General features: G+C 43.2%; 1 protein-coding gene and 1 long non-coding RNA gene across 6 annotated transcripts; one reads left to right on the forward strand and one right to left on the reverse strand.

The window, feature by feature from the left end:
* The first annotated feature begins 6,322 nt into the window (after positions 1 to 6,322).
* On the forward strand, positions 6,323 to 11,215 carry LOC122531375 (hairy/enhancer-of-split related with YRPW motif protein-like). Of its 5 annotated transcripts, none has more exons than XM_043659247.1 (4): positions 6,323 to 6,649; positions 7,858 to 8,085; positions 8,895 to 9,948; positions 9,979 to 11,215. In XM_043659247.1, exons 1-4 carry the CDS (start codon positions 6,473 to 6,475, stop codon positions 10,146 to 10,148), a joined length of 1,629 nt encoding a protein of 542 aa, XP_043515182.1. In that variant the 5' UTR covers positions 6,323 to 6,472; the 3' UTR covers positions 10,149 to 11,215. The 5 variants fall into 5 exon arrangements, with proteins under 5 accessions (XP_043515182.1, XP_043515187.1, XP_043515194.1 ...); XM_043659252.1 differs by having other exon boundaries at positions 9,982 to 11,215; XM_043659259.1 differs by having other exon boundaries at positions 8,895 to 9,885; positions 9,997 to 11,215.
* Positions 10,923 to 11,561, reverse strand: LOC122531396. Its single transcript, XR_006307262.1, has 2 exons — positions 11,518 to 11,561; positions 10,923 to 11,252 (listed from the first exon to the last, which is right to left on the reverse strand). It is a non-coding gene; the product is annotated as an uncharacterized LOC122531396 (long non-coding RNA).
* Between the last annotated feature and the right edge of the window lie 1,906 nt (positions 11,562 to 13,467).

Consider the following 13,467-nt stretch of genomic DNA (forward strand, 5'->3'; position numbering starts at 1 on the left):
CTCTTTGAAACGTCTGCGATCCTTTTATCTCAAAGTTTACTTGAAAAACGTTGAAAAGATAATTGTGATAAATAATTTTAATTCAATTCTATGACAAATCAAAATGTTTTGATAGAAAAATATTTCAAAGTGAGCAGAGACTCTGATTAATATGATTTTTAAGAAAGGAAATAGGTAACTTGTCGTTGAAACTTTTATCAAGTTTAATTTGATCATTTCACTTGTCTTTGATCGATCCTCGATATCAAGTATGTTTCTTTTCTTTTCTTTTCTTTTCTTTTCTTTTCTTTTCTTTTCTTCTCTTCTCCTTTTTTACAATACACATTTCGGAGTTGGAACACATTGTCGAAGGAGAGTCGCCGGTAAATACGGGACAGAAGAATAGCTATGCCGAGAGCTGAACCAAGACGGGTTGACGCGGTATCACGTCGAGCCACACCACGATCGCTCCTGTTGAGTTGAAACGACGTCGGGTCCCGCTAATGAGGACGTCCTTTCTTGCATACCGGATAACGTTTCGCCGCCGGGCGACGCCAGGCGACGCCGGGCGTCTCGAATTTCTCGTGTACGCCTCTTCTTCGTTTCGCTTGGCTCCTTCTCTTCTTCTGGGAACGATCAATGCTGAAGCCACCGGGCAAACTCGCTCTTTCCCTCCCCTGTCTTCGTCTCTGCCCTCTCTCCCTCTCTCTCTCTCTCTCTCTCTCTTCTCTATCCTACACCTTATCGCGAAAAGTACGTGGCACGTTGAGTTTGCTGTCGATCGATCGAGTTGTACTCGATGGAGACGACAGTTCCAAAGAGCGATGACGGAAGCGTCGAAAGAATCTTTCAGAAAACTATCGCGCCTCGATGCGACTCTAGTTTTTAATTAGAACGTCGGACGATAGACGTGGAAAACAGACGAAGAAAAATGCGTACGCACGTATTATTTATACATATTTGTAGTATAAGTGTAACAGGGATAAATAGTAAGAAAAGTCTTTCTACTATATTGTGTATCGAAGATATGTAAGGAATTCGGTCGAAACAAATTTTGAGTTTGAAGGAAAAATATGGAAGCATACATACATGCATGCATACACGCTCTATACATGTTCTATGCTTATGGTTAATTATATTTCAAAGACGATAATAACGAGAGAGGAAATCGGTACGTTATCGTTTAATTGACAACGCTTTATTACGATCATTATCGTTTCACGATTATTATTAGTCACGCCAACGCTTCCTTCTTTTCGTTCTTATCTGCTTTTTCTCTATCCTTTGCGTTCTTCCTACTAAAATAGGGAGACGAGGTAGAGACGACACGTTGACGCGTTGGTGAGGCACATATACGTTGATGCGTATAAAACGCATCCTTGGTGTGTTTCACTTGGTGTGTCTCGCCTACATAGTCGCGCTTAAGAACTGAAACGAAAGCAAACGGTTTAACAGAGAGAAAAGGAAAAGGAGAATCCTCGATGTAAAGTGTTACTGCAACATTGGCAAAGTATACCTACCACATACAGTGCGCAGCGTTGTATGTGGCTTGAAGTGGTAAAGAACGATAGGATAACGGTGTGGTAACGGCTTGGCAATGGCCGCGTGGTCATGGTACGGTCGCATCGCGATTCCTCGCGCTACGAGAAAGTTTCGTCAATTTTTTTTTTTTTTTTTTTTCCCCTCCTTTTTCTCTTTTCCTTATTCGTATGCATTTCTGGCTCTCGCGACTGCTTTCTCACCACTTGTTCCCTTCGCTTCCCCGTTTCTGCTTCAAGCTGCATTTACAGCCGAAATTTTTTGCACACGCGTATGTCTCTCGCAACGGAAAAAATCAAAATAATTTGTCACTTTTCTCCTTGCTCAGTTTCGTCATTTTCTCCTTACTTTATTCCACGCCCCTTTTCTTTTCCGTTTCTTCCGTTTCCTTCTTCTGTTCTCGATCGTTTAATTTTTCTACAATCAACTTTGTAATATCGTAGTTTTTCGATTTATCAAACAAATGTCGTGTTCCAACTACGGTTGAATGGAGTACAAAAAAAAACTTTGCGTATCGCAGAAATTAGAAGTTATAGACATATATTGTACATATTTTATGAAAGACCTCAAATCCCACAAAACTAAAGTTTTGTAACAATGCTGTTGTAAAAAAACTAACCCTATAAATGAAAAATTACCAAATGCTCATTTGTACTGCTGTGATAATCTCTTAACGTTAACCGTATCCATTTAATTTACGTATCTATAAATTCTCGCCGTGCAACAAATATCGAGATTTTCTCTATTGGTACGAATATCGCGGGGTTTGACTTGAGTTTGTCAAAACCCTAGAGACCTTGCGCCAAATTGATCAACATTATTTTAATTTTATCACATTTACGTTTGCGATTAATTTAGTTTAATTTAAAGAAAAGAAAAGAAAAGAGAAAATAGTCTCAAAAGATAAAAATAAAAAGTTCGTTAAGGAATAACGATAAAATTGTAAAAGATCCAAGGTAAGTAAAAAACAATATAATTATATAGATATTTCTATGACATGGTAGCTCTTCTCCTTGGCTCTCGATTTACGTGTCATTTAATCGGTCATTAATTATTACTCGTGACTAAAACGCCGCTTATCCACTCAAAAATTATTGTTGAAGAAACGAGTATAAGCAACGGCCTCCTGACCGGCATAATTGTTTCGATTGCGGAGATTAATTTCGAAACACGAAATAGTAGAAGCATTTAATTAGCTCTGTCACTGGACGAGCGCGTACAACCCAACGTCAGTTTGTTGCGTTCACTCGTACAGAGTACAGAGGAGAAGAGGTATGGATGTCTGGTAGATACGTAGGCAGAGGAAACGGTAGGCAGAGGTACGGCGCGGTGTGGTGCGGTGTGGTGCGATGTGGTGTGGTGTGGTGTGGTGTGGTGTGGTGCGGCGGTGGTGGTGGTCGAGGTACGCGACAGGGCGGCACGCTGGCACGCAGGCAGCTTGACACGCACGCTCTCTCACGTACAAGCTCGTTCGCACGTACGTTGCCTACGTTTGCGTGGGTAGAGAGAAGTTTCGCCGCGCGTGCCGACGACTATCTCCTCCAACCCCACTCACAGTGCCGACGCCTTACCACGGCGCGGCGTGTGCACACTTCCTCGCTCTCCACGTTTTCCACACCCACCGCCGCGTCTCTCTTCTTTGCCGCTGCTACTTGCTGGTTCACTCTGTTTCTCCCTTCAAGCGCCACCGCTTCATCACGACCACCAATGCGCGCGCGTGTGTGTGCCCGCGTACGTACGTACACGTATTATACTGGCTGGCTGGCTGGCTGGCTGGCTGGCTGGCTGTGCGGAGCACGCTTCACGGTCTCCACGGTCCATCCGTTCGACCGGTCGTCGAGATCGTTCCTTCTCCCCTTCCCTATAATCCATGAAGCGGCCGCCGCCCGTCTCACACTACCTGCCGCACGCCGCACACGCCTCACGCTACTACAGCTCGCGCTCCGCACGCCATCACGCCGCACGCCGCACGCCGCACGCCGCACGCCGCCACACGCCGCCAACATACACCCTCCCGCCGCATGCCGTCCATCGTCCGCCGTGCGCCGCCTGCCGCCTGCCGCCTGCCGCCAGTCGCTCGTCACCCTCTGCCCACCACCCGCCTCGAGGGCTCATCACCTCGACGAGCCGAACAGCACGGATCGAGCTTGTCCTGTGACGGCACTTGCTCCACTCTCCCTCGACCATCGCCGCGCTACCACTTGCCTCGATACGGGCCACGCCGCGCGTCCTCTATTGCGCCACGCCGCGCCACGCCGCGCTGCATTTAGTCGCGCCACGCCGCATGGACACATGCAGTTGCGCCGCGTCTCGCCTCGTCTCGCCTAGCCCTAGCATAGCCTCTCCCACCCCGCCCCGCCCCGCAAAGCCGCGCCGCGCCGCGCCGCGCCGCGCCGTGCCGTCGCGTCGTTGCTGCCGTCTGCAGAGACCACGCTGCGCGTCGCGTCGTGCTGGCTCGTGCCATGCCAGCACCGACAACGAGCCATCACCCGCCCTCATCCCTCTCCAACCACCCCTACCATCACCTTTCTTCGGCAACTCGTCGTAATTTCCTACGCCACGGCGTTATCCTCGTCTATATCCAGTCACACGCACACGACCTGCTGCCGCTGCCGTTACCATCGCCGCCTTTTCGTTTGCAGTGTGCGACAGCGAGCCATCAAGAACGAGAGAAACGGATGAACAAAATATAAAAAAAGGGAAAGTGAGGCGAGACCAAGTAGACGGACGGACAGACGGATAGCAGCAGATTAAAGGTCATGCTGGACAGTAACGATGTTCCCTCGTTGCGTTTGATACCGAAAACTTGCTTCTTTCCATATTTCGTACAGTAATTTCGTGGACAGTAATGACGAATGTACGTACTTACGTACGTACTTACATTCTTCTAAAATTACGCGTTACTTAGGAAATTTGGATTTTTCTTGCCACTGGAAAGTACAATTCTAACAACTTTCAATCAGACAGATCATTTGTAATTCGAGATGCTAAAGACTCGTGAATTCCCCAATGTTATTCTTATCGCGATAAATAGAATGCACTATAATGGGCGCTATATTGTATTTTTATTTTTAGAAATGTGCCACGATTTTAAATGGTTAAAAAAAAAAAAAAAAAAAAAGGAAAAAAGGGAAAAAAGGGAAAAAGAAAAGAAAGAAGAGAAAGGGTAAGGAAAGAAAAGAAAATGTAAAAACAATCAAAATTGGTTGCTGTTTTAACGACGCATCACGGTTGTTAGATGGTAAGCGACATGGCGAAAAAGAAAAAAAAGGAGATCAAGGTAGGTCGCGTGCAACTAGCAACTCGCTAGAAATGGCAAAAAGAAAGAAAGATCGGGATGAGAGAGAGAGAGAGAGAGAGAGAGAATTCGAGGTAGCCGCAGGCAAGGGCGCGCGTGAGCGGACAAGCGAACCTCATCCTCTCTTTCTGCCCCTTGACGGCAGCGGTTCTGGCAAGCAGCCACCATCCAACCCCCGCCACACGCACGACCAACCGCGGCGCGAACCTCTGTGCGGCTCCCGGCTTCTCGCCCACGACCCACGACTCACACACGCGCGAATCTTGCTGAAGAGCCGCTAGCTACCGCTCGTCGATTCGCAGTCCGTCACCGTTGCCCGTCCAGTAAGGATGGAGCCGAGTTCTTTCTCGATGTAAACCAACAGAAAAAAAAACACACACACACACAAACAGCAAATTCGATAAATACTTTTCGACAAATCAAATCTTTATCGTCGCGAGTTCTTGGGCCAATTTCTGAACAGTTGGAAACATGATACGAAGAAAATTGGATCTCTTCACGGCCGAAACTAGTGTTGTGAAGCGGCACGGATGTCGAGTAATATATAAGATTGTTATTTTCTTTTGTCAATTGTAATTGTAGTTTTCTGAAGATTTTCAACATTTTCTCGTGGTTAAGAAAGTTAGAATCCGCTGCGACAATGTGAATAGATCGAATCATCACGATCGAAAGGTCTGTCATTGCAAGTGTATCGTACAAGGAAGCACGTGGTGATTTAAAATGTGTTTTTGTCTTCAATGGAAACTTTGAAACAGTCTAATAAAAGTTCAGTGATCGCGCGCGCGTGTCTCGCTAGACTGCATGGAAAACGCGTGGTGGTATCGTCGATCAAGAATTACGGTGAAACTCTTGAAATAGAGTAAGATACGACGTGGGAGTTGGCAGCTGATACGACGCATGCATATGTGTTTACGTTGTGACTAATGGAACTTGGGAAAGCTTTCGATATGATACGTTAATACAAAAAGAAAACGGAGAAGGATGATAATCGAGAGTTATAGATTAGTGTCAACAGTGTTGGAATTCAATGAAAAGAGTACATTTGTGTCAGCGTGTTGCCGCGTAACTTCTTAGAACGCGAGATGCTGAGTGTCTCAACCGCGTCCAGTCGATTACTTTGGACGCTGAAATCCATTTTGTCACTGACACCGTCACCGACACTGACACCGACTCCGACACCAACACCGACACCGACACCGACACCGGCACCGACACCGACACCGACACCGACACCGACACCGACACTGACACTGACACCGACACCGACACCGACACCGACACCGACACCGTCACTGTCGCCGTCGCCGTCGTCGACGTCGTCATCGTCGTCGGTGTCGTCGTCGTCGTTGTCGTCGTCGTCGTCGTCGTCGTCGTCGTCGTCGTTGTTGCTACCGCCGTTGCCCCCGTCGTCGTCGTCGGTGTCGTCGTTGTCGTCGGCTTCGTCGTCGTCGACGTCGGGGCGGCCGCCGTCGTTGTCATCTTTGTCACTATCTTTCTGGTCATCATCGACGTCCTCCTGGTCCTTGTTATCGCCGTCGTCATTATCATCATTGTTGCTGTTATTCTCCTTGTTGTTAGTATCGATACCAGTTTCACCCTCGTTATCACCGTTCCCATTATTCTCGTCACAGCGGAGGGCCCGCGTGGCCTGCTAAGATGACCGCTCGTCTTCATTCGTTGAGACATCAAGAAAAGAAATCGGCTGGCAACACTCATAGACATTACCATCATCATCAATCGCAACATCAACAGAGCGTGCATCAAGGACCGAGTCCGGCGGCCAGCCCTAGTCCTAGTCTCAGCCCAAGTCCTAAACTTTCGGATGGTCGTCGAGTAAGTGAATCTTCGTTTTTACGTGATTCTTTTTCTTTCTTTTTCCTCGTCACTTTGCCATGTTTCATTGATGTTGGTTTCTAACAATAAGCTAACATTTATATGTCACAACTGCGTCACAACTTTTCCACAACTTGTCGCAAAAATTATTATTGTTACGTAATTAAATATAAATTCTCTGCTTCGCATCGCGACATTATTTTTCCGATTATTTTTATTATATCACACGGTACAGGTTGATTGGTTGTCTCAATCGAATTACATATTGCATATACACGTTTAAAAAAGCGCGGGTATGTCAATGATCTTGAACGTATGTTTGCGTATTTTATCATGGATGCCGCTATATTCGTAAGTAAAAAGTAAATGACGAATAAATGTAATAATAACTGTAGTATTACGGTTTGTTCGATATTAGTAATTATTTTAGGAATGTGCAATGTGCATACATACTCATACTTACGTCGTCGTTTCTAACAACGTTTAAGTGGAAATTATAATGCATTCAGAGAGTTAGAATCTTTTACTTTTATTATGGTTCATTTCTAAATTTTCAGAATAATTTTCTGACATATATTTGTAATTTTCAATTAGCAATATAAAAATCCCCGTTAGAATGCGGTACTCGTGCGAATTCATTTTTTTTTTTTTTTTTTTTTTTTTTTAAACCGAAGCAAAGTTTGTATCGCCTATTCTACCATCTTAGGCACTTTCTTTTTTTTCCTTTCTTTCCTGTGATTATTCGCGTTTTATGTGAAAACTTGTATTAACATTTCCTACAATTTATCTAAAATAAATATAAACACACGACGAGTAGTAAGTCTTATACCCAAGACTTTCTTTGTTACATTATAGTGTCTTTATCGTTAAAAAAGTGATTAATTTAATCGATTTATTCAATCAATCATCCTGTATTACTTGCTTCGATTTTCCTTGGATTTTCATTTTGCCACTTCCTCCAATTTTAACATGTAAAAAAGATACTACTTTTTCTTTCAGTTCTGTAATGATTAGATGCTTTTATTTGTATCATGATACGTAGTTTACATATGCCTATGTATTATACGGAGTAAGAAAAAAGGGTAGACAAGAGAGCAAGAGGAAGAAGGGAGAGAATAGATATTGGTAGGCGAATATTTTTAGAGACGACGGTCACGTATATAATTTGACATTGTATTATTCTACCGACGATATGGGTTATCTTTCAGGCTAACAAACCACTAATGGAAAAACGACGGCGAGCCAGAATCAACCAGTCGTTGGCGGCGCTAAAAGCGCTCATCCTTGACAGCGCCCGGTTGGAGAACACGAAGCACAGCAAACTCGAGAAAGCTGACATTTTAGAGTTAACGGTTCGACATTTACAAAGGCAAAGATCCCTTGCTCAGCCTGGTTTGTCAAGATACAAGGCTGGCTATCAAGATTGTTCCAGAGAGGTACGTTTTCGTTTAACGTGTTACACTTATCACTAACAAAAAGCAGTTTCACTTATCCGCAACTACTTATCCTGTAGTAACTACCAACGACTAAGAATATCGAAAAAATTGAAATACGACCAAAGGAAAAAGTTTATAGTATAGTTGTATGGTTCTTGCCGGAGAATCCAAGTTTCTATTTGTTTCTATTTTCAGTGAAATTATTGATGGATAGATGGATATTTTCTTTCTCTCGTCATACCTTTACAGTTTTTGATATCGTCGTTTTTTTTTTTTTTTTCTTTTCTGCGTAATGTTTCCTTAACCACGTACGTGCATATACGTATACTCGTATGTATGACTGTACATTAGCCGAGCACGATCGTCGCCGATCGATTTTTTGCCATCTGCGAATCGATGAATCGATGTCGAATTCGAACTTATTAGCTCACCCGACAAGACGGTAAAAAGAAAAAGAAAAAGAGACAATCGGCTATTGACGTTGTTGACAATCAATTTAGATAGAAAAGTATATTGAAAAATAGACGAAACGTTTTAGCGATTGTTAGCAACAGCAACGATAATAACAACGACAGTGACGACGATAGTGATGATAATGATGATGATGATGATGATGATGACGACGACGACGACGACGACGATGATGATGATGATGGTGATGGTGATGATGATGATAATGATGATGACGATGATGATAACACAGTTCGTTCTACAAACTTCTGTGTATTACGTAGCATAGTTGAACTACAAGTTCAACTTGAGAAAGAAATGTATAAAACGGTTGACAGGCTGGCGATTTTCCGTTGCAGGTAAGTCGGTATCTCGATGCTCCGGACATAATCACGGGGAATACGACACCGATAGACCCTGCGATGAAACAAAGGCTACTGCGGCATTTGGATAGTTGCGTGTCGGAATTGGACTTGGATCTGGGTTCGAGGCCGGATAGCGGATTAGGCAGCAGTCCCGGAAGCGTGACGGATCGAGTGACAGGTTCGGCAAGTCCCGGTCCGTTGGAGCATCATGTGCCATCGAGCGCGCACTGTAGTACAACTTTGAATCCGGTCGGCTTGATAAAAGCCGAAATCCCGGATATCGAGCCGGCCCGGCCGGACAGTAGTACTACTGCCGGCGATGAAAACAACAATAATAGCAACAGCAGTAGCAACGGCAACAGCCGGCCAACTTCTGCTTTCGGTCAAGTCAATACGACCAACCTTGATTCTCATCATCATCCACCTCCGCCTCCTCCGCCTGGTATATCGGTTATCGATCAGGCGTCAACCAGTTCGCAACAAAACCCAAACATGCTGTCGGTCGTGCAAGTGATACCATCCAGATTGCCGGACGGTCAAGTAGTTTTTCTTCTTCCCAGTCATTACGTTCAGCTCGCAGCTGCGGCTGCGGCGAACGGTATCAGTATCGGGCCGAATCCACCGACGGCCATATGGGCCGCAACCAATATGTCTTTTCTCAAGGCGACGGATAAATTGGCCGCGAAACGACCGCACGAGGATATACAGGAGTGGCAGGACGCGGCGACCGTTGCTGTCAATGCTGCTGCTGCTGCTGCTGCTGTTGCCGCTACTGTTGCCGCTGCCGCTACGTCCGGCAACGCTTCTGTTTCCGCTTCCATTTCCGCTTCCGCCCCCGTTTCTACCTTTGCTACCAATGCGATCTCAGCCATTGGTTCCAAGCCAAGTAAGAGTCTGCGACTCGAGCAGCCGGAACAACCGCTTGACTTTACAACTACCTCGAAGAAACCAAAATCTAGCTCCAGAACCTCGACACCAGCCGTCGGTAACGTCGATCATCATCTCCAGCAGCAGCAGCAACAACAACAACAACAACAACAACAACAACATCACCAACCACACCAACAACAACAACAACAACAACAACAATTTGTAGGTCGTTCGGCTACGGAACCAGCGATTCCACCGCACACGGATGATAGACCGTCCAGTCGCACGAGTAGCGAGCTCGTCACCGGCATTCGTTCGCCTTCGCCTCTTCCTCAGCAATCTGCGAAAGACGAAGAAGGAATGTGGAGGCCTTGGTAGACAGAAGATTATCACGCTCGTCACTCAACCCGTTCCGTTGCCAGAAAATCCAGAAAATCTACCCAATCTATTGTCTACGAAAATACCACGCGAATAAAAATATGTACATGCTATTCTATCGAAACTGTATAGTTGTTGGACAATGGAACACGAGTTCCAGAATATTTTCTACATCTAAAATAAGGCACGATATATATAAGACGCGCTGTATATTGTATTTTCTGAATGGTGTAAGAGTGGAAATGAGTCTCTTTGAGTCGACACGTACTCCCTCACGTAGTCCTCACGTAGTCCTCGCGTCGTCGAATCGAACATCGAACAGAGTTCGTTGACAAGGACGACGAAGGCTGGCACGATTCTTACGATTGACATTGTGCGTCATACAATCGTAATGTAATCGATAAAGAAACAATTGGCATGTTGATCCGTGAAAAGTAATTATTTACTTTAGCATCAGTGTCCTAATAAAAAAGAATGCACTTGCTACTTGGATGTACGAATTATTATAGTAGAGGTTTATTTCAACACTGTCGTTATTCGTCCGTTTGGTGCAAGGAGTGCCTAATTGAGGAGAAGCGTAAAAAAGAAAAAAAAAAAAAAAAAAAAAAAAAAAAGAGAGAAAAGGACATGGCGTTAAATCGCCGGCGTATTACGGGGATTTGAAAAACGTTACCTGTACGAAACGTTCAAATGTAACAGCACATGTGTGTATAGTACGGTAGTATGTATATGAAAAAGATCTAACACGTTGCAAGATCGGAGTAACGAAAATGGTTTCGCGCTATAGTACTTTTATTCCGCCGTCGTGTACATAACCCCGATTGGAATTACAATGAATGCCAGATATAGATTTATTTTGATGTTAACTAGGTGTATATGCGTACGAGACACGTAGAGAGAATGAAGCGAGTGAAAATGAATGCGCGCTAATGAGAAGACGTCAGTTCACGTTCTAGATGAATCACAGTTTTCATCTGATCTACTTCTGTAATTGCTACGTTGAGATTCAAGAATCCTTAATCAATGTACTTAGACATCGGTCAATATAAATATCCATACTGACGAGTTATTAACCTTTTCCTCACTACCTCTTCACGTTCAAATCTAGCCTCGAGATTTACATACAGGGTGTCCATAAAGTCTCTTTACAACTTCAAAAATTTATTACAAAGGCAAATGAAAAGAGAGATAAGTGGAAGTTATTACAAAATGAGACGTATATATCTAAGTTTCTTCTGCCTCATTTCACAATACACCTCTATATGGGCAACATTAGTTGCACATCAAGCACATCAAGACGATACTCGATTTATTGCCATATTCGCTGTAGCATTGTTCGATACGCGATATCTTTAACATAACCCCATACGAGTGTCCATAAAGTCTCTTTACAATTTCAAAAATTTATTACAAGAAGACAGGAAGACAAGAGACCGTAACAAATAGCCAATCTTTTAACAATCACTAAGGAAATTTGTAACAATCGTTAGGGATATATACAACAGTCACCAAGGAGATATTATTACAGAGTCGTCAAGTAATCAAAATGAAGAGAGTTTGAGCATGGAGAGTGGTTGAGTTAATTCGCCGCAATTATATGTTGTATAAGAATGTATATTTTTTTTTTTTTTTTTTTTTGTTACGTACATATTGTTTAATATACGGTCTAAAAATAAAATACGGAGTTATTCTTTCTCTCTGTAGTACGGTGATTGTACTGAGTTACCAATCATCGTCCCTACAGACATTGAAATGCTAGCGTCGCATAGCGATGAAATGGCAAACTAAAATATGTTGCTTTCCTTGTCGCACAATATATCCCTCTTTGTCTTGCGCGCGTATGTATCACTGTCTTTATCTCTTAATATATCTTTCCTTGTTTAGCGCGTGCACGTATCTCTGTTCTTGTCGCACGCTATTGCTTTCTTTGTCTATAAACACCCAGGTGCTGCCATCTATCTGATTTTTCCAATTTACCCTTTTAGTTCCAACGAAAACTAAACTGACTCAGATGGCAGCACCAACTAGAGAAAGAACGCAATACTGTGCGACAAGGACAGAAATAGCAATTAGTTTCACCGTTTCACCGCAACGCGGCGCTAGCATTTCAATGTCTGTAGCGACCTCTACTTCGAAGAATTTAGATCAACGACATCTATGTTCCGTCGAGATGTGTATTTAATATAAACAATAGAATATTTAAAAATAGCTATTAATTTCATTATCACCAAGTGTCTACTGACACTTATATACATTGTAGTCATAGTAGAAATTCTTCATTCGTTATTTCGTCATTTAACTTCCATTATGTAATCTTCATTAAATTATTAGTAATTGTATATTTTGTGATATTGATAATATTTTTATATAAAAAATTGATTAAAATTGATTACGGAGTTATTATTTATTTATAGTATTGTGATATAAATATAAATTATCATAATCACTATATGTCTGTAACGACCGTTACCACGTCAAAATTGAAATCAGCGCCATCTATGACAAAACAATCGTTCTGTCGAAAAGTACGTTTCCTATAAACCGACATCGCCAACTGTACAAACACTCTTAACATAAGAACATTTATAAGTTGTTATTTTATTTTTATTATTACTATGGAGATGTTTATACCATGTTTACTTATTTACAGAAATGTATGTATAGACAGTTAACCAACTTACAAAAGAAATTAAATGGATACCCAGCGAAACCGTCCTAATCACTTTTGAAGTGTCCGCACTACCGGAAAAAATTCAGTTATACGGATTGCTTCAAAAAACAATTACACCTTACATCGAACCAGTAAAAACGTGCAGAAACTGTTTCAGTTTCGGACACGTCAAAAAATTTTGCAGGAGCCTGAAAACCTGCATTAACCAACAGGAGATAATCCACATAACTGCCACGAACTAGCAAAAAAATGCCTACACTGCCCACAAGGTTATTTCATCTTCGATACTCCCATCGCTGATTCTTCGCACATTCAAAAAAGAAATATATTAAGACTCCTACCACGCATGGAAAGAAAAAGCGTCACCCACCCATAACGCCCCCCCTAAAGGAAAAAATACTTCGAAATCTTCCTCTCTCTCCAAAATAAATCCTTGATTCCACTACAAACTACCCAGACAACTCATAACTTGGATAAACAAAGCGTGCTCAGGACACCACAGCCTAAATGCTTCTCTCTTCAAATCCAAGTTAACACCGGCACCCAACTGCCAATGTGGCTCAGACAACTCTGGCAGTGCCATCTCTACGAACGAGGAAGAAACACCATGACCAACCGCCTTCAACAAAATTTGATGGCAGTTCCCTC

This window comes from Frieseomelitta varia, unplaced genomic scaffold, assembly GCF_011392965.1.
Source record: "Frieseomelitta varia isolate USP_RPSP 00005682 unplaced genomic scaffold, Fvar_1.2 scaffold_136, whole genome shotgun sequence".
Classification (NCBI taxonomy): domain Eukaryota; kingdom Metazoa; phylum Arthropoda; class Insecta; order Hymenoptera; family Apidae; genus Frieseomelitta; species Frieseomelitta varia.